The sequence below is a fragment of the Rhipicephalus microplus genome, chromosome 3 (genome assembly GCF_043290135.1).
Source record: "Rhipicephalus microplus isolate Deutch F79 chromosome 3, USDA_Rmic, whole genome shotgun sequence".
Classification (NCBI taxonomy): domain Eukaryota; kingdom Metazoa; phylum Arthropoda; class Arachnida; order Ixodida; family Ixodidae; genus Rhipicephalus; species Rhipicephalus microplus.
The window spans coordinates 11,477,880-11,499,216 of NC_134702.1; the positions used below are offsets into that span (position 1 = coordinate 11,477,880).

At 48.7% G+C, this 21,337-nt stretch overlaps 1 protein-coding gene and 1 long non-coding RNA gene across 2 annotated transcripts in view; one reads left to right on the top strand and one right to left on the bottom strand.

Moving 5' to 3' along the window:
* LOC142803591 (uncharacterized) overlaps positions 1–164 on the bottom strand; it is an 82,537-nt gene extending 82,373 nt beyond the window's left edge. The window contains exon 1 of the long non-coding RNA XR_012894182.1: positions 92–164. This is a non-coding gene — a long non-coding RNA (uncharacterized LOC142803591). The remainder of the gene's footprint in view (positions 1–91) is intronic.
* LOC119163920 (neprilysin-1) overlaps positions 1–21,337 on the top strand; it is an 87,159-nt gene that overhangs the window by 30,134 nt on the left and 35,688 nt on the right. The window contains exon 2 of the mRNA XM_037415992.2: positions 20,649–20,900. Coding sequence (XP_037271889.2) covers positions 20,745–20,900 — 156 coding nt within the window. The 5' untranslated portion in view covers positions 20,649–20,744. The remainder of the gene's footprint in view (positions 1–20,648; positions 20,901–21,337) is intronic.

The window sequence follows — 21,337 nt, forward strand, 5'->3', positions numbered from 1 at the left end:
CGCAGTGAGCATACGCACTTAGAGTTCCTGCGCCTCTGAGCGAAGATTGTGGGTCTTCTTTTACGGTGACAGCAAGCTTGGATGGACTTACCTAGTTCATTTGTTGGCTATCCCTTATTGTTTAATCTTCTTCACACTGCCTCCCGATTCCAGCTTTATGATCTGGCGAAAAAAAGAGACAGAAAAAATAAAATCAAAGTTGTCGCCACCGCCAGCGGTTATCTAAGTCACGCATAACTTAGCAATGCAGTGGATTGAACGATTCGTTTTGGCATGGTATTAAGTAAAAGCAAGGGTCTGGAGATGTTCATTTTGGGTAAAAGTTATATTTAGGATGACTGCCGGTTGGGCGTGTTGTCTGTGTCATCCTCTCTGAATAGGTGCATATTTAGCGCTTGTTTCATCATAAAACTTATAAATGTGGTCCTCTTTGGTGCCATCGTTTCAAAAGGAGAACTCGAAAGTACAGTAACGGAATTGTTTCTCTAACAAAAACTAAAGAGGAATCTATTCTGATAACTTACACCAAACGTGATTTCAAGGTTGAAAAAATCGGGCCCACAAACAGCTGACGTGTTTCTTTCGTCCACGTTAGTTCATTTCCAGTTCTGTTACAATTATTAGACTACTTAAACGATACAAATGATGTCCAACGTGCTTCTCTTGGATCAATTGTCAGCCGAATTTCGTTATGTTCTGCCTGACCAATAAACGAGCCGGTGCGCCCTGGTGGCAGAATGGTTACGACGCTCGGATGCTGACCACAAGGTCGCGAGTTCGATCCCGGATGCGGCATTCCCACTCTGTGGGAGACGAAATGGCCCGTGTATACGGTGCAATGTCAGCGCACCTTCGGGAACACCAGACGGTCGGAATTTTCGGAACCCTGCACTACGGGCCCCTAAGTCATATCGTGGATGCTTTAATCACATTGTAAAGAAATCACTTTTCGACGAATATTAAGTACATATCGCTCTCACTGAGTTCGCGTGTAACGTAGAGACGAAACCCTTTCTTCGTCGCACGTGCCTGAAAATAAGGTGGCTCAGATCACGGAGGACGGATTTCGAGCTGGCCGCCTCGCGGACCGAGTGAATGCGGCGCCGAGAAGACGTTCGCACTGCAGCCCGTTGCAGCTCACTCTATTCTTCTTCTATTATTTATACATTTTTTTGTGCGTGCTCCTTCGCAGAAGTAAACGCGTGCGCCTGCGAACTCTGCGATAACGGCTATGTAACGTTGTCGTTATTTTATGAATGCCTCCGCAAATAAGAAAGAGCGGCGTACTCAAACATACGGTATCGCCCGCCTCCGCTGCGATATTGGGCACGCAAGGTCTCAATGCACGCCGTCTTCCGAGAACACTTTCAGCTTATTTATGGCTGGACGGATAGCCATTGTTCGCGTAAACTACTTCGCAGAGAGCCCGATGCCTGCGCCTCTTGGCCTAATCTGGATGTGACGGCAATATTTTTCCTCTTTTTTCTTTTTTTTTCTTTCGAAATATCACTAGCTCTATTGCATAGGGATTGGGGTATAAAGAAAGCAAGCTTTGAAAACACGGTTGACGTTTCAGTGCCTAATAGCTTCATTTGAAAGTAGCGAAGAAAGTCATTCTCTTTTCTGTTCGCATGTACCATGGCTGTAAAATACACTAGCAGCGAACGGGGAAGTCGTGAGGAAGTAATGCCCACGTCCTGATTTCTTTGAAGGGCCTTTTTTTTCTCGTTACAATCGACTGACAAAACTAGTGGCGGTAACGTCGCAGCGGAGTATTGAAGGAACACTGACACAAAATTTTTAAGGTGAGATAATGAGCGAGATGAATTCATGTGGAGACATACGCAACATATGAGACATATGAAGGGCATGTATAGGCCACATATTTAAAATGAATTTTTCAAGAGTATGCTGCAAGAGCGAGCGAGATACGGAGCCCCTCGCGACGCCAACATTAACGCTGCGGCAATATAAACAAAAAAATTGGCCCCGTATCTGCATGTTATACTGCAAATGTCATCGAAAGACGATAGTCTTGCGTCTGGAGAGAGTGAACCAAACGTTTATTTGATGTTCTGCGCAAGAAAATTGATGAATATTCTAGAGGCACTGCGTTAGAGTGCTTCGAACGTGCAGCGGAGGCGAACGAGCGCAACAAGTCACGTCACACGTGAGAAATGAGCACTATGTGGCAGTTATCTTGGAAAACGAAGCGCGCGCGCCCTGCGCGCCCGTCTCGGAGGTGATGAGGTGTAGAGCGCAAGGCGATGGGTAGGTGCCACCACCGTGTCGTCTTAGCAAAGCGTTGGAAACACTTGCCATTTCGTGCAAAGTTGCATGGTCAGCGCAACGATCCTTAGAACTACTTATGTATGCCTTTTCTAGTAAGAGACACACATACAGAATATTGACGTGTTGTTATGGTGCCTCAGGTATGCGCAATAATTGCTTTTTAATTGACAATCGCACAAGTATGAACGCTGAATCTTGAGCAATATTTGTGGGCGCTGCGGATGGGGTCGGCCGTTTGTAATATCGTTTTGCCACTTTGGTGCAGTTTAGGATACCGTTAAGAGCGGACAAACAGACAAACGTACAGACAGACAGACAGACAGACAGACAGACAGACAGACAGACAGACAGACAGACAGACAGACAGACAGATAGATAGATAGATAGATAGATAGATAGATAGATAGATAGATAGATAGATAGATAGATAGATAGATAGATAGATAGATAGATAGATAGATAGATAGATAGATAGATAGATAGATAGATAGATAGAGACAGACAGACAGACAGACAGACAGACAGACAGACAGACCGACCGAAGTCTTTGCGTCGAAGGCTCCCAAGAAAGACTATCGTCTTTAAAATACGTCACGAGCTTGCGCTGTCTGTTATTTCCTCCTCCACGCCTGCGGCTGTGCGTGAGCCGGCAGTGCTGGTTGTCAGTGCAGCGTCCGCACTCGCGCAAGGCGCCCACGCGCCAGTTTTGTGTGGTCACGTGGCCAACTGTGTTCACGTTGCCTTCATATTGCCACGTTCCATTTCCCAAGTTTTTGTTATCGTCCCAAAACACCACACGATTCTCAGCGCAAACCGCGCCTGCAGTTTTCGAGAAGGTTCCAGACTGTAGTAGATCATTTCGATAAGATCACGCCCACTGTGCGAACGGTACAGATTGTTCTGGAACCTACGCCACCGCCAGCGATAACGCTAGAACATTCGATGGCAAGAGTATAAATGCCGACGCGCTTCGCCGCTTGTGAGTTGTTGAACGAAGGCCGACGCTCCGTTCACCGCTATCAGTCCGAGAAGGGGATCTTCTCCTTCTAGCACCAGTCGAAGTATTCTAAATATGCCTACCCATGTTCACGATCTGTTGTAAATATATGTATATGTGATTGTAAATATATATATTTGTGGTTTTTTTACGAATGTATGCGTAGTTTATATATATGTGTGTATGCATATGTGTATGTATATGTATATATATGTATGTATGTATATATATATATGTATAGATCTGTGTATGCGCCGCTAGTTTCCTCTATGGATAATGGAGTTTGTATGCCCCATAGTGCACAAGAGGGGTGTCTAAACGAGCACTGTATGAATAAATGATGTAAAGAGTTTTTTTTTTTAGTTTGAAGTCAATAAACTTCTCTTTGTATCAGTCCGAGACTGCTATTTGTGCGAGACTGCTGCTGTAAGTGTACTTTCCTTTTACCGGGCACAGGTTCGCCCAAATAAACAGTTGAATCCCAACACGAAGTCTCCTGTCTTCGGCCACGCCACGACCCCGTGACATCTGGTGGAGGTGCTGCTTCGTTCATGTACCGGACGCCCCCGTCAAGCCGTGAACCCAGCCCACGTCGCGGAGAAGACACCGACGCCAACCAGGAGCAGCGAACAAGCCGCCGACAGCAAGGGCTACCACCGGAGTACGGACTTCTACTAGACAAGGCGCGGAAGACCAAGGCCATGACCGCGGCTGAAGCGACAATGACAACCGCAGCGTCCCAGCCCACGATGGTCATGCATCAACCCAGGGAACCACCAATTTTCCATGGGTCATCGTTCGAAGACCCGGAGTCCTGGCTAGAAATATACGACCGTGTGGCCGCCCTCAACCACTGGGACCATGACGAAAAGCTGCGTCGTGTGTTCTTCTATTTAGAAGACACCGCAAGGACCTGGCTCGAAAATCGGGAATCCACGCTCTGAACGTGGGATGTTTTCTGCGGCGCATTCCTGCAAACGTTCGCGAGCGTCGCTCGCAAAGAGAGGGCCGCTGCTCTACTAGAGACCCGGGTTCAGCTACCAAATGAGAAGGTTGGAATTTTCACAGAGGAGATGACCCACCTATTTCGTCACGCTGACCCGGACATGCCTGAGGAGAAGAAAGTTCATTTCCTTATGCGAGGGGTCAAACAGGAGCTCTTCGCGGGACTAATGAGGAATCCACCAAACACCGTCCAAGAATTTGTATCCGAGGCGACCACCATCGAAAAAACCCTTGACATGCGCACCAGACAGTATAATCGTCGCCTGACTCCAGAATGCGCTGCTGCTCAAACCAGTGACCCCGAAAACCTGCGTGAAACAATCCGAGCGATCGTGCGGGAAGAGCTGCGCAAACTGTTGCCTTCGGCGCACCCTCAAGTGGATTCGATCGCCGACATTGTGCGAGAAGAAGTTCGGCAATCACTTCGAATTCCCCAAACACCGCTGCCCGAGCCAGAAACTATGAGCTACGCCGCTGCAGTGCGCCACAACGCTCCTCCCCGTCCACGCCAAAACGCCGCCCCGTCGCACTTCCGTCGCCAAACACCACCGCCGCCACCACCCCCACCGACGACCTATCGTTCACCAGCGGGCCAGCGCAGTGCGCCGAGGAAAACCGACGTTTGGCGCACCCCTGACCACCGCCCACTGTGCTACCACTGCGGCGAGGCCGGGCACACTTACCGCCGTTGCCAGTACCGACAGATGGGACTGCGTGGCTTCGCCATCGATGCACCACGTCCGCAGCCAGGGGAACGGCCACGTGACATCGCCGACTACCTGACAGGAACTCAATGGACACCCCGAAGTCCTTCCCGTTCGCCGTCGCCCAGCGGCCGCATGTCACCGCACCCCCGGCAGTACTCCGGCCCAACGCGGGGCCGGTCTCCTTGCCCGTATCCGGGAAACTAAGGGCAGCCACCGGTGGAGGTGCGGTTGCTGTGCGACGAACTACCGAAGATCCTCCGACGACGACGACGCCGCGACGGAGCTTTCCGAACAAAATGCCAACCAGGCAAAGCCCTGACGGCGAAAGCTCACTTACCGAAGGTGGCCTGACGACGCAACATGGAAGCAGCGGAACAAGCCGACGCAGCCGTGACCCGACGCCACGCCCTAACTGTAATGCGAGACGGCGAACTAGCGACCTCGACGTTCTTATCGACGGCCACAGTGTGACCGCTCTCGTCGATACTGGAGCTGACTATTCTGTCATCAGTGGGTCGTTCGCCACGAAGCTAAAGAAAGTTAGGACAGCTTGGAAAGGCCCTGAAATCCGCACAGCCGGAGGTCATCTCATAACGCCTGCAGGAATCTGCACAGCGAGAGTCACCATTAAGGACCGTATTTATCCTACAGACTTCGTACTCCTACAGCGTTGCTCGAGAGATGTCATCCTCGGCATGGACTTCTTATGCCTCCATGGTGCTGTCATCAACCTAAAAAAAGTCGATAACGTTATCCACAGAAGAAGCACTACCGCCGCGCACGCCGTCAGGACACCATGCCTTGAATGTGCTGGAAGAACAAGTCACCATTCCGCCTCGCTCAAGCGTCATTATTTCAGTCGGCGCTCCTAAATCACCTGACTTGGAAGGCGTCATTGAAGGCAGTCAGCATCTGCTGGTCACCCGAAATATTTGCGTCGCAAGAGGAATTGCAGAGATGCGCGGAGGCAAAGCAATGGTTATGCTCACAAATTTCAGCAATGAGTACAAACATGTGAACAAAGGAACAACGGTCGCATACATCGAAGAAATTGTCGAAGCCACCAGTGCTTTCGCCCTCGCCGATTCTGCGGAACCTGCTCAGAGGAACCAAGCCCCTCTCATAGCTTTCGACGTCAATCCCAGACTTCCGAACGATAAGCAAGAACAGCTCAAGGCCCTGCTCCTGCAATACGAAGATTGCTTTATGTCGTCATCGAAAATTCGGCAGACCCCAATCACGAAACATCGCATCATAACCGAAGAAAATGTCAGACCACTCCGTCAGAGTCCGTACAGGGTTTCGACGCGAGAACGTGAAGCCATGAAGAGACAAGTTGATGAAATGCTGCGGGATGACATTATCCAGCCGTCCAAGAGTCCATGGGCATCCCCCGTGGTGTTAGTGAAGAAAAAGGACGGGACCCTACGTTTCTGCGTCGATTATCGCCGCCTGAACAAAATCACAAGAAAGGACGTGTATCCTCTCCCACGAATAGACGACGCACTTGATCGGCTCCATAACGCCAAGTACTTTTCGTCAATGGACCTCAAGACTGGCTATTGGCAAATCGAAGTCGACGAAAGAGACCGAGAGAAGACGGCGTTTATAACACCGGACGGCCTCTTCGAGCTTAAGGTGGTGCCCTTCGGCCTTTGCTCAGCACCTGCAACTTTTCAACGCGTTATGGATAGAGTACTGGCAGGATTGAAGTGGCAGACTTGCCTTGTGTACTTGGACGACGTAGTCGTGTTTTCCTCGAGTTTCGACGAGCATCTTCGGCGCCTTGAAGCTGTACTTCAAGCCATCAAGACTTCTGGACTCGCACTGAAGCCAGAAAAGTGCAGATTTGCGTATGAGGAGCTCTTGTTTCTGGGGCACGTTATCAGCAAGTCTGGAGTTCGTCCCGATCCACGGAAAACAGCCACCATCGCCGACTTCCCACCGCCCACTGACAAGAAAGCCGTGCGCCGATTTCTGGGCCTGTGTGCCTATCATAGGCGGTTCGTGAAAAACTTCGCCCGCATCGCCGATCCTCTCACTAACCTTACCAAGGCCGACGTGGAGTTTAAGTGGGAAACGCCGCAGGAACACTCTTTCCAGGAGCTTAAACATCGCCTCCAGACGCCTCCGTTACTTGCCCATTTCGACGAATTCGCCGAGACAGAAATACATACTGACGCAAGCAGCGTAGGTCTTGGCGCCGTTCTTGTGCAGAGGGCTGACGGACTTGAAAGGGTTATTAGTTACGCCAGCCGATCGCTATCCAAAGCAGAAGCAAATTATTCCACAACAGAAAAGGAGTGCCTCGCCATCATCTGGGCTACGTCGAAATTTCGCCCATACCTCTACGGCAGGCCCTTCAAAGTTGTGAGCGACCACCACGCCTTGTGTTGGCTAGCCAACTTGAAGGACCCTTCAGGTCGCCTCGCACGATGGAGCCTGAGACTTCAAGAATATGACATTACTGTCATTTACAAGTCCGGCAAAAAACACTCCGACGCCGACTGTCTCTCTCGTGCGCCTGTCGACCAACCGCTACCCGACGACCCGGATGACGACTACTTCTTGGGAACGATAACTACCGACGACTTCGCTGAACAACAGCGGGCCGACCCGGAACTTAAGGCCCTAATAGAATACCTCGAAGGCAGGACCGCCGAAGTCCCGAAGGTATTCAAGCGCGCACTTGCGTCGTTTTTTCTACGAAACGGTCTTCTACAAAAGAAAAACTTTTCACCGCTTCGGGCTAAATATCTCCTTGTGGTGCCTTCAGCTCTGCGACCAGAACTCCTGCAGGCCCTGCACGACGATCCGACGGCAGGGCACCTCGGTGTGTCTCGCACGCTCGCGAGGATACAAGAAAGGTACTACTGGCGACGTCTTACCACCGACGTCACTCGTTATGTGAGAACATGCCGAGACTGTCAGCGACGCAAGACACCGCCGACAAGGCCAGCGGGACTTCTGCAGCCAATTGATCCACCTTGCCGACCTTTCCAGCAGATTGGTATGGACCTACTGGGGCCGTTCCCGACGTCGGCTTTCGGAAACAAGTGGATCGTGGTAGCTACCGACTACCTCACCCGCTACGCCGAGACAAAAGCCCTGCCAAAAGGCAGTGCATCCGAGGTAGCTAAGTTCTTCGTTGAAAATATCGTCCTACGTCACGGCGCCCCGGAGGTCCTTATCACCGACAGAGGAACGGCATTCACTGCCGACTTAACTCAAGCGATCTTGGCATACAGCCAAACAAACCACCGCCGGACGACAGAGTACCACCCACAGACCAACGGCCTCACCGAGCGGCTTAACAAGACGATCGCCGACATGCTGTCAATGTACGTCGATGTCGAACACAAGACGTGGGACGCCATTCTTCCGTATGTGACCTTCGCATACAACACGGCGGTGCAGGAGACGACGCAGATATCTCCATACAAATTGGTCTACGGAAGGAGCCCGGCAACGACGCTCGATGCCATGTTACCCAACGTCACCGACGAAGAAAACCTCGATGTGAGCGAGTACCTTCAACGCGCCGAAGAAGCCCGACAACTTGCGCGTCTCCGTATCAAGAATCAACAGACGACCGACAGCCACCGTTACAACCTTCGACGACGCTTCGTGGAATACCAGCCCGGTGAACGTGTTTGGGTGTGGACGCCGATACGCCGACGTGGACTAAGTGAAAAGCTTCTGTGACGGTACTTCGGACCGTACAGGGTGGTTCGACGTCTCGGCCCACTTGATTACGAGGTTGTCCCCGACGGCATCACGAACTCTCAACGACGCCGATCGCGACCTGAAGTCGTCCATGTCGCGCGCCTCAAGCCGTTTCATGCGCGTTAACAAACTGAACCCGTGTTTTTTTGTATTATTGTTGTATCGTAATTTATTCATTGTACTTTCTTGCATTATTATTGTGCTTTTCATCTTTAGTTAAAGCATCGGGACGATGCCTTTTTTCAGAGGGGGGATGCCACGTTCCATTTCCCAAGTTTTTGTTATCGTCCCAAAACACCACACGATTCTCAGCGCAAACCACGCCTGCAGTTTTCGAGAAGGTTCCAGACTGTAGTAGATCAGTTTGATAAGATCACGCCCACTGTGCGAACGGTACAGATTGTTCTGGAACCTACGCCACCGCCAGCGATAACGCTAGAACATTCGACGGCAAGAGTATAAAATGCCGACGCGCTTCGCCGCTTGTCAGTAGTTGATCGAAGGCCGACGCTCCGTTCGCCGCTATCAGTCCGAGACTGCTATTTGTGCGAGACTGCTGCTGTAAGTGTACTTTCCTTTTACCGGGCACAGGTTCGCCCAAATAAACAGTTGAATCCCAACACGAAGTCTCCTGTCTTCGGCCACGCCACGACCCCGTGGCATCTGGTGGAGGTGCTGCTTCGTTCATGTACCGGACGCCCCCGTCAAGCCGTGAACCCAGCCCACGTCGCGGAGAAGACACCGACGCCAACCAGGAGCAGCGAACAAGCCGCCGACAGCAAGGGCTACCACCGGAGTACGGACTTCTACTAGACAAGGCGCGGAAGACCAAGGCCATGACCGCGGCTGAAGCGACAATGACAACCGCAGCGTCATTGTCAGGGGGGGGGGGGGGGTGTTGTTTCTTTCGCTTTATTTCAATTCATTTCTGTTCTTGTCCTAGTTTTCTTTATTATCTCCCTCTTTCTCTCTCTCTAAGTTTCTGTCTTGCTTCCTCTTTCAATTTTTATACGCGGCTTTCGTTGCCGTGTATAAAAAAAAAAGGTAGAATGCACAGTACACTCTGACAAGAGGAAGAAGACTTCTCTTTAGGGCGAGCGCACGCTGCATATGCTGTACACTTTATGGTATTGCCTGCCTTCATCAATGCACTCGACCAACGAGAGGGAGAAAATTTCTCTTTGGTGCGAGCAGCTGGCTAGCTCTGTGTAATTTTGCCTGCGTTATGCCAAGTGACGTCGACAGCATGTCATCCCAGCCTGCGACAGGCCGGGCGCGTAGAGTGATCTTCACCTAATATAACAACACCCTCCTTAGTGTACGTGTTGCAGTCACATAAAAAAAAAAAGAATCTGTAGCAGAGAAGCTTGACCACATCGCAACTCTCCTCACCCGTCTACGGTAGGAGACTGTGCATGTTATGCGCGAATAAACGTGGGGGGAAACAATTTTAGCACTTCTCCGTCAAATAATGTTTTTGTGTGCCGAAACAGCGATGATATTATGAAAGACACCGTACGGGAGGGCTCCGAAAATTTCTTCCACCTGGTGTTTTTTTAACGCGCACTGACTTGGGCCTCCAGCATTTCGCTTCCATAGAAATGCGTCCACCATGTTGGAGTAGTGGTTAAGGTCATCATCATCATCAGCCTGACTACGTCCACTGCAGGACAAAGGCCTCTCCCATGTTCCGCCAGTTAACCCGGTCCTGTGCTTGCTTCTGCCAATTTATACCCGCAAACTTCTTAATCTCATCTGCCCACCTAGCCTTCTGTCTCCCCCTAACCCGCTTGCCTTCTCTGGGAATCCAGTTAGTTACCCTTAATGACCAGCGGTTATCCTGTCTACGCGCTACATGCCCGGCCCATGTCCATTTCCTCTTCTTTATTTCAACTATGATATCCTTAACCCCCGTTTGTCCCCTAATCCACTCTGCTCTCTTCTTGTCTCTTAAGGTTACACCTACCATTTTTCTTTCCATTGCTCGCTGCGTCGTCCTCAATTCAAGCTGAACCCTCTTTGTAAGTCTCCAGGTTTCTGCTCCGTAGCTAAGTACCGGCAAGATACAGCTGTTATATACCTTCCTCTTGAGTGATAGTGGCAATCTACCTGTCGTGATTTGAGAGTGCTTGCCAAATATACTCCACCCCATTCTTATTCTTCTAGTTACTTCAATCTCGTGGTTCGGCTCCGCGGTTATTACCTGCCCTAAGTAGACATAGTTTTTTACAACTTGAAGTGCAGTATTACCTATCTCGAAGCGCTGCTTTCTTCCGAGGTTGTTGTACATTACTTTCGTTTTCTACAGATTAATTTTAAGACCCACCTTTCTGCTCTCCTTGTCTAACTCCGTAATCATGAGTTGCAATTCGTCCCCTGAGTTACTCAGCAATGCAATCTCATCGGCGAAGCGCAGGTTACTAAGGTACTCTCCATTAACTCTTATCCCTAACTGTTCCCATTCTAGGCCTCTGAAAACCTACTGTAAACACGCGGTAAATAGCATCGGGGAGATTGTACCCCCCTGCCTCTCACCCTTCTTGATTGGTATTCTGTTGCTTTCTTTATGGAGTACTATGGTAGCAGTTGATCCCCTGTAGATTTCTTCCAATATGTTTATATATACTTCATCGACGCCCTGATTCCGCAGTGTCTGCATGACGGCTGATATTTATACTGAATCAAACGCCTTCTCGTAATCTATGAAGGCTATGTATAGTGGTTGGTTATATTCTGACCATTTCTCTATTACCTGATTGATAGTATGAATGTGGTCGATTGTTGAGTAGCCAGATCGAAATCCTGCTTGTTCTTTTGGTTGATTGAATTCTAATGTTTTCTTTGCTCTGTTAGCAATTACCTTTGTAAATAGCTTGTATACTATAGACAGAGAGCAAGCTGATCGGCCTGTAATTCTTCAAGCCCTTTTCATCTCCTTTCTTATGTATTAAGATGATGTTAGCGTTCTTCCAAGACTCTGGTACTCTTCCCGTCAGGAAGCACCTCGTAAACAGGGTGGCTAGTTTTTCTAACACAATCTGTCCTCCATCTTTCAGCAGATCTGATGTTACCTGATCCTCACCAGCAGCTTTGCCTCTTTGCATGCTCTCCAAAGCTTTTCTGACTTCTTCTATCATTACTGGTGGGATGTCATCTGGGTTACTCCTAGTTCTTATAGTATTAAAGTCGTGGTTGTCCCGGCTACTGTACTCTGTAAAACTCCTCCGCTATTTTAACTATCCATCCTATCCATATGGGTAGTTATTTTGCCTTCTTTGTCACTTAGTGCATACATCCGATTTTTGCCTATCCCAAGTTTCCTCTTCACTGCTTGGACGCTTCCTCCGTTTTTCAGAGGTTAAGGTGCTCGGCTGCTAATCCGAAGGCCGCGGATTCTATTACGGTTGCGGCGGTCACACTTCGGTAGAGGCGACATGCTAATGGTTGTGTTCCGTACAATGTCCCTGCACGCTAAATAACACCAGATGGTCCAAATTTCCGGAGCTTTCCACTGCGGAGTATCCCATAACCACGTAGTCGTTTTGTGGCGTAGAGGCCCAGATACATTGAAATGCAATCGCCGCAACCGGTATCGAACCCGCGACCTTCAGGCCAGCAGCCGAGCCCCGTAACCGCTACACCACCGCGGTGGACTAGCACTTCTCCGTTGTTCATACTGTCACGAGGTCGTGCCGTGGACCAATGCAGCAGACTCGGTGATCAGATGAAACTCTTTATTCGGGCCGAACTTGTGGCCAACAAACGAAGAGTAAGATTAAAGCGATACACACTGGCACGATAGCGGCGAACAGAGCGTCGGTTGTCGATCAACTGACAAGCGGCGAAGCACGTCGGCGTTTATATACACTTGCCATCGAACAATCTCGTGTTATCGCTAGCGGCTACGTACGTTCCAGAATAATCTGAGAGGTTCACGAGGTTGGCGTAATCTTTACAAAACGAGCTACTACAGCCTCGAAGCTTCTCTGACACCGTAGGCGCGGATTGCGCTGAACATAGTGTAACGGGGCGATAACAAAACTCGAGGAAAAAAACGTGTCAATATGGTTTCGTGTAATGTTTTGTCCGCATAATTTACCTGACAATGTGACACGCACTTATTCTCAATGCAGGCAACTCCCGAGTTTTATTTCATGGCTACGAAGAAGTGCCATTCTAGCCAACTTTAGCACTGTATTTATTCGCATTCCGTCTTCCGTGCGGGACAGTTTGCCTTTTGCCACAGCCACGGCAGCATTTAGGCGTTTCCGCGGCTGTTCTCGAGACTGGGCGCGAGCGCTTTCGGCAGAAACGCTATTACGATGACAAGAGGCGTCGTTGTTCGGAAGCTTCCTCGCGTTTATTCTTGTTCATTTCGCGCAAGTATTTGCTCTTCGACGAGTGGCGAAAAAAAGTACTGCATCACCTCGTAGTGTAAACCTAGTTTCCAGCGTCCGGTGCGTTTTCGCCTCCAACAACTGTTTCGCCTTCATATTGAACGAGGCGTTCCCGAAATCGCGTACTCCGGTTCACCGGGCGTGTTGTATACGCTTAGCTTTTCCGCACCGCATTCGCGCTTTCTTTTTACGCGGCGCTTTTCGTTTTCCCTTTTTTTAATTTTTTTCCCCAATCGCATCCTGTCACACACGTCAACAGGCGAAGAGTCTTCGGGAACATCGCGTGACGCTTTCGTGTAAGGATTCAATCCCCCACACTGGGAATCGCGGCTAACACTGGTTGTGGCGTAATCTCTGAACTCTTCAAACGTGCCGTGGCTTTTAAAACGAAGGCACGGACGCGCCTTGACATACGTGTATAGGAAGCGTATTCGCTCGAGCGCAACAAGCTCACTGGCAAACAGAAAATAACACAGAAACTTCCCGCCTGTGAGCGAGCGAACTAAACCGATTTATAAAGGCGGGAATTCGCGTGCAGCGATATATGATTACTTTGTGCTTCGTAACGGCAAGGTCACCCTCGCCATCGGAAACTGGAAGCGCGATAACGCGGGCAGTAAAGCGAGGAAAAAAAGAAAACATGCAGTATGATTATACAAAACGACGAAGTACAAATTTAATAAAGAGTCCACAACTGTTATCGCGTTCCTGTACAGGACTGTCTGAAGATAGTGGGAGAGAATCTCTTCTCGCGTCCCCCCCCCCCTTCTTTCTTTTGCTTCGCATGTGTCGGGACAATGGAGCGCTTGTTGTTCGTTCCACCAGCCTTACACCAACGCCTAAGTTTGGTGCGAACCAAACTTGATATCTAGTGCAATGCGTGGTCGGCAAGAGAGCACTTTCACGCTGCTATCTTCATTCTTCCACAAGTGCCACCTACGAATGACCGCGAAAATTTAACACACCAAAAAAAAAGCAAACTGTTCGGTTGTAACGCGGCCACCAAGGGCGAAAAACTAACAAACAACAAAAAGCAAGAAAGAGAGCTGAAAAAAATCAGTAAAAAAGAAAGTTTGAGCTATAAATCAACTTGGATTGTTTGCGGAAGGAGGCTTTAACTCACAATATTTATGTCGCCTGTCGAGAAATAATGCGAACGAGTTTCACAACCATCATAACTACGGTGCGATGGGAAGCGCCAGCCGTGTCGACGCATCCGATGTCACCGACGGGAAACCACCAAAGGAGCGAAGCTCCACGTATACGTTTGCAGTATAGGCTCGTGTGCTCAGATTTGGGTGCACATTAAAGAACCCGAGGTGCTCGAAATTTCCGGAGCCCTCCGCTACGGCATCTCTCATAATCATATAGTGGTTTTGGGACGTCAAACCCCACATATCAATTAATCAGTATCAATCAATTACACGTATACGTTTGCTCTCTCTTCTACTACAGGGAGAGGGCGCGCCGACGCGTTGTAACGCGTACGTGTGGTTTGGGCCCGCTTAGTTAGCACCCGCTCAAATAAATGACACTCACACTATCTGCTTGTTAAACAAAGCAACTTATAGGAAGTTAGGTGATCTTAACTTGTACATGTGTCATGGCAGAAGGTGGCGCATCTTACCAAAGAACCGTTTCATCAACCGAAATCACTGCACCATACTATGAAAACCATCTGCTTCTCTAAGCCGCGCACATGTGCAGTCGATAGTGGAACAACACAACGTCATGAAAAAAATATCCGGATGATTCAATGCATTGTGGCAGATCTTTCTTGCGAAGGTTAACGAATAAAAGTATTAGATTTCTTTTTCTTTTGGTTCGAGCCACGCGTTACGAGATGATCGACGTCACTTAATTTTATGTCTCTGACACGTGTCCCGCTCCGAGTCTCCTGCAGCGCTGGCGACAGGTGAAGACAAAATGGCACGATCGCGAACTTCGCGTTGTAAGATATCGCGATGACAATTTATTCTTGTGGCAATTTAGTAATAACAGACAGTGCTGTCAAATTTTTCATCACCTACGAGACAATTAGGTCATATTAAAAGAGAATACTAGATGTGGTAGTGTGTGCTAATCGTGTGGTCTGTTCGCAGCTAACGCAGAAAGTTGCAGCACGGCCCTTGAAGTATCGAACAACACAATAATTGACCTAGAACCACAATATAGATAGCAGAACTAAAGCGCACAGTTTATTAAGCTGCGGATATCACCAGTTTTTTTTATATACATAATAAATGCACGGTCTAAGCCCCAAAGGCGAGTCAACCGCCAGTATTGACATGTTTGCTACACTTTTACCGCAACTGACAGCACGAACAATTTTTATTATCATTTCTTGCATCGTCAAGGACCAAGCCCTAAAGAGCCTCAAAAATTATTTGTATCAGGTCTTTAAAAAGCTGAATTCGGTGTCTGCTACCGCATGACATCTCTATACGTAATGACCATCCATAGAGGAAGGAAAAAAAAATGGCGAAGCTTGCGATAAGCCGCAGAAAGCTGGAAACAGCTAAACCGAACCATTCTGAAAACTAACCTTCAGGTTGTTTTCAGGCTTTGCCATAGATGATGGTTGATTCTCAGCGCGGAGAGATTCGAGTTGCACCAATTTTCCACGTACCGCACCAGACTGGAACGGCCTTCCCAGTGAAATCGCCACCATTCCCTGCCCATCATCGATCGTAGAAAATATCAATAAGCACTTTCTATGTTAAATCTCTGGCTTCTATGTTTTGCCTTTATAATTACCCACCCCTTATGTAATACCCCCTCGCGGGTCTTTAAGGAAATAAAATGAAATAAAATGACAGTCGCACACACGACACGGATGTCTTAACTCCGGAGAGAAAAACTCGCGCTGAAGCCAAGTCTCCTAGACTCTTCTATCGCTTCGTGGTCTTCTCACAGGCGCCGTTGCATTTTCTGTTTATTCTGTCGTTATACGCTTCGAGGTGACTGACCACCGTCACCTCGACGCCATTTATTAGGCGAACTGTTGCAGGCTGCACTTTTAGCGGAACACCGGTGGGTATAGTGGGATTTAGCCAATTTCTGTGGCGCGTGCCGGTTCGTGATGATGATAGTTTTTTTTGTTCATCGGACAAAGAACGACTTGACAAACAGCTTCACGAAGCGTCACGTGATCCTGCTACAGCGGCAAGCCAATTAACTCCCTCTGAATCCGCCCCTTCCAACCAGTGCGTTGTGCATGCTCAGTAGAATCAGGCCCCCGTAGCGCCAGCCACAAACGCAACCAAAGCGAGCTGACCAACAGTAGCGCTTGCCGTCAGGCTCGACCTGTCGGTCCCATTGTGGGATTATCCAGGCGTTCGTTTTATCGCGTTTTGCTGACCCAAATAAATGTTTATTTACTCACTCAATCACTCACTCACTCGACACCGTTTCCATCTCTTCCTAATATTTTTATTAATTTATCTTAGCAAGTCCTAAGAGGCTCCGGTAACACGACCGAAACGCGGGACCCTATCGCGTCCGCGCCAAAAGAAATAGTCCCACTTATGTCCTCACCAATGTTATTTGTGAAAGCGGAATCGCCAATTGTCCTATTGATCACGTAAAATCTCGAATGCACTCCCACGCATTGGGGCATGTTTGTAAGCATCCGTCTTAATTCGAGAAGGAAATCCCGCGGACTTCTAATACGACTATAGGCTTCAAAATTGTCACATGACACTCCGTCATAGTTCCTTTCCTTCATTCGTGGATGTGAGCTTCTTGTCACGCGCTTACGGGAGGCCACTAATAACACGAATACAACGAAAGAGCTAGTCGGTTCATGAGGACTTGACCATGCACTTTTGGTAATAGGGTGGTAAAAAAACAGGTGGTAATAGGTGGTAAAAAAAAAAACGCACGACACATTTTAACAGGACGGGCGCGAGCTTTAACTGGTTCTTTGTTCATACGTGGTCGTCATAAATAAACACACAAATGCACAAGAAAAAAATAAATATGAGGCGGCTAAAAGACAACAGGAGAGAAAATACCTCACGGAGCCGCACGCGTAGCATTTCTGGGCGTCAAAACATGCGTGAGCGAGCTATCAATAGAGAAAAATCTTTCAGTGAAATCTATTTCGTGATGGGTGAAATAAATTGCACATATTTGAGGTCAAGTGTGGCATCTCTTTCCATGTCGACTACGCATGAATAATGAAACATGTGAAGTTCGTGTAGCATTTCTCTACCATGAGCACAACGCTAAAATGACATGTCTAGCCGACGTGACGTTTCTACTCGGCCGCTTCACTCCGTGGCTGCACTGGTGACGCGCAAGCGGCCGTTTTACACGTTTTGGTGCTGCTGTGTGGTGTCACCACAATCGTCACTGTAGCCTGACGCCACTCTGGTGTCGATGTCAATAGGTGCGCCACTCGAAATTTGACTGAGCTTCACAATTGCGCAGAGTCGCAACTGCATACAGGTTCGTATGGCGGAGCTAAGTCATACATGATTGAGCCTTTAACCAGCGCTTGTTCTTGTCATTACTACCTGTGTTCGTCTTGTTTTTCGCACTGCTTACTATCATCATCTCACCTTTTTAATTGCCGCCGACTGCTTTTGCCAATACAAAGCATGTTTACTGGCGATGTTTCTGAAGCAGGTGGTTTCGCACAATTCCTCAACGGGATCATGGAGACAGAGCCTCGAATCCGAGAGTGCGTAGCTGACTTCAGTAGTCCGTAATTTATTTCGCATAGCGGGATGCTTATACGATTGCACGAGAACGCTTTCAAATAAAACGCTACTTAGTTGGAGCAACTCCCATTCGTCTGCCAGTCTTATCAGAGTGCAGCTTATCATCCACTCTTAAAATAAAAAAGGCAGTGCTACTTACTAACTTTGAGGTCGCATATTGTTGTCACAACATTCACTTCCTAAGTAGTACCTGCAGGTAGTAGAGCACAGACATTTACTACATCTGGTTGCTTCTGAGGTAGTAAACGCATGTGATCTACTACCAGCAGTTACTACTTAGGTAGTGAATGTTGTGACAACAATTTACTACCTCAAAGTCAATAAGTAGCACTGCCTTTTTTTCTAAGAGTGTTCCTTTCCCGAAAGAGGTGAAAACACGGTTAAACAATTACGCAGCTCCCTCTAGTCAGAAAATTGTGTACTGTCAATCGACGACGCTCTTCAACTCGACGTGAAGAAGAAATGCGCCCCGGGCGATTTGCGCTGTGCGGCGCCTGCCGAGAGCAGCGCCTCGCAATCACCGGCCGAGCGAGACGGCGGCGCTGGCCCGGAAATGAGTCGGCATATGACACGCGCAGCTAGCGCGGCCGCAATCGAAAGCGGCACTCTCGCCGACTTTGCAAACCACGGCGGTGAATGTGGCCCGCTCATTTACGGTGGCTTCCACCCCGCAGAACTCAAGAGGCGGCCAGAACGAGTGGATGCCTCGAGTCTCGACATGCGAGATGCCGCCACGGTCCGCTGGCCCGTATTTCTGGTCAAGCTTGCGGAAAAAGCTGGAGAAAAAAATAAAATTAAGGAGCGGGCATTTGTGCATAGGCGTTTCATTCAGATTAAAGCAATGTTCTACAAGTTGGTTCACGCTTGAAATTAGGTACTCGGGCAAGAACTATGCGGAAGGAATAAAAAAAAAAGAGCCGCTGCCGTTCCCCCCCCCCTTTTTCCCCCTGTCACAACAGTACCTCAATACAAAGTTTTATACTTTCTTCAAGCTTGACGCGTGTTCAAGGACAGTCCTCTTGATGTCCGCCGCGGCGGAGCTGTGCATGGTCATGGAGTTCGGCTGCTGACCCGAAGGTTCTGGGTTCGATCCCCGCTGCGTCGGTCACATTTTGATGGAGGTGAAATGCTGGAGGCTCATATTCTGTGCGATGTCACTGCATTTTAAACAGCAGCAGACGTTGAAAATTTTCGGAGACCTCAACACGCGATTATAGCGTAGTTTTGGCACGAAAAAAAAATGGCTGAGAAATTATTATTATTATTATTATTATTATTATTATTATTATTATTATTATTATTATTATTATTATTATTATTATTATTATTAGTTCTCTTGATATTTTATTTAGCACTATAAAACATTGAAACACATAAGAAATGAATTGAAACTCGTTGATCCATAAGTCTTTCTCAGCAAATAACGATCAGTGACTCCCATGAACACAGAGAGGATAATTATCTCCGTGGTACGCACATTTGAACGGAAATGAGAGATCAAAAACTGTTTTGTTATTGATCGATCAAGGGCGGGATGTAATCAGACACAGCGGACGGCGCGTCGAGCAATGCCACCTTTTTGTAGCGTTGGGAGGCGTCATTAACGTGGAAAATACGGTTGCATGACTGGTGGTGCTATGTTCTGCGTCTGCTTTCTTCATTGCCAACGCAGCGTTACACAGTGGCTTGCCGGAGAGAGAAAGCCGACGCGACGAAGGCACTTCTGCTCATACCGAGACACTCAGCGCGGGCTCTCCTGTCGCCATGATGCGTTGACAAACGCTCTCCATGCAGTGGAACTTACTGGTGGACAAGTTGGTCTTGTCTCTTAACAGAGTGAAATTAGCGCAAAGACTGATACAAAGAAGCTGACGGCCAGAGAGCGTTTTGTACCGGTGTCACACGGTTCAGTGCTGATCGCGATAGAGCCCGATGAGGATCAAATTTCAGAACAGTCATTTAGTCCCTTTGGCACCTTGCGGAAGGGAGCCAATCGCGATCTTGGAAGTCGATCGGCATCACGCACGATCGAAAGTAGCCGTGTGACACCGCTATTGATCTTTGTGATGTTCCGCTATGTGTACGCGAAATTATTCACGTGTACCGGAACACCGGATTTGAACTGCGCACGCTCGCACCCGAAAAATATGGCCGCACCGCCTAAAACAGTTACCGTCCACCTGGACTCTTCCGAGGGGCCGTCGTGCGTGCGCCCTGTAGCTCGTTATTTCCGAAACTAACGCTTTTATTCACTGAATATTCACGTCCTTAAACTTCGACAGAAAAGTACTCATGTCGATTTGTAACCATTTTCGACATCCATACTCAGTAATCGTTGCTGTAGGCTGAGCGAGTGGCAATGACACTTCAGGGAGGCTCGGGTGACAGATTACGTGTTTGTTACTATATGTTTACTCGAATGTAGCGCGAGTTTTTTCTAGATTTTCGCTACCTAAAGTTGAATACCGAGACAGCTATTCTTTTTTCCTGGCCGCAACGAAAAGGCGCTATTTGCGTTACAGTCATGGTCACGTTTTAATCGAGTTAAGAAAAATAAAAGGTAGTTTTTTTTTAATCTGTGCTCTATTTTTGCCCTGTACAAATTCGCGCTGTCCAGTATCAAATGTTACACTCGTATGAACCAGTGAGCCCTACAACGAATTTTGTAAATGTGAACATATAACAAACACCACATGTGACGAATGAACGAGGGGACAGGCGCCAACGTCTGGACTGAACGAGGGTTAAACGACAAGGACGTCGATTACAGGGTTGCTCGCATATTCTCGCATCGCAGAAGAGCGACTGAGCCGGCTCGACCCTGGAGTGGGCCGAGGCAACCACGCTGCAGACGACGGTCCTGCGGCTGGAGCAGGGCCCGCTGGCTTCGGACATGGCGTCGTCGCCCGAAGACCCCCTGGCGCCCAGCGAGCGCATGCCCAACGGGCTCACGTACCAGGCGACCCAGTCGGGCCTCAAGGTCACCGTGCACGAGAACCCGCTCAGCACCGTGCTCGAGTATCGCCGGACGCCGTCGCCCGTCACGCCGGTAAGAGGAGCAATGCATAAGCCAATCTGATATTATTATTTTTTACAATCTACTGGCCTCGTCGATTGGGGATGTTGGTGCTTTTACTAGCGTCTGCTAACCTCCTTCGCAATGGTGCTCTACGTGTTGTTGTCACATACTGTCTTGCATACTGATGTGGGCTATTTTCATCTCTTTATGATGGAGAGTCTGAGATGTGCCCGATAGATCTCACAAAGCTGCAAATATCGCGACAGGGGCTCCGAGCTCGACCAAGGTGTCGGAGGTAGCTTTTTGTGTATACCAAGGGTAGCCGGTGGTACAGCGTCCCAAGGCGTTGCAGATGCATTAGACTTCAGCCCATCGTCATAAAAAAATGTAGCGTACGTACTGAACGTACACAGTAAGGCTAATGTCGATGGTGATGTTGTTTCAGATGTTAAGGCGATAATCACGAG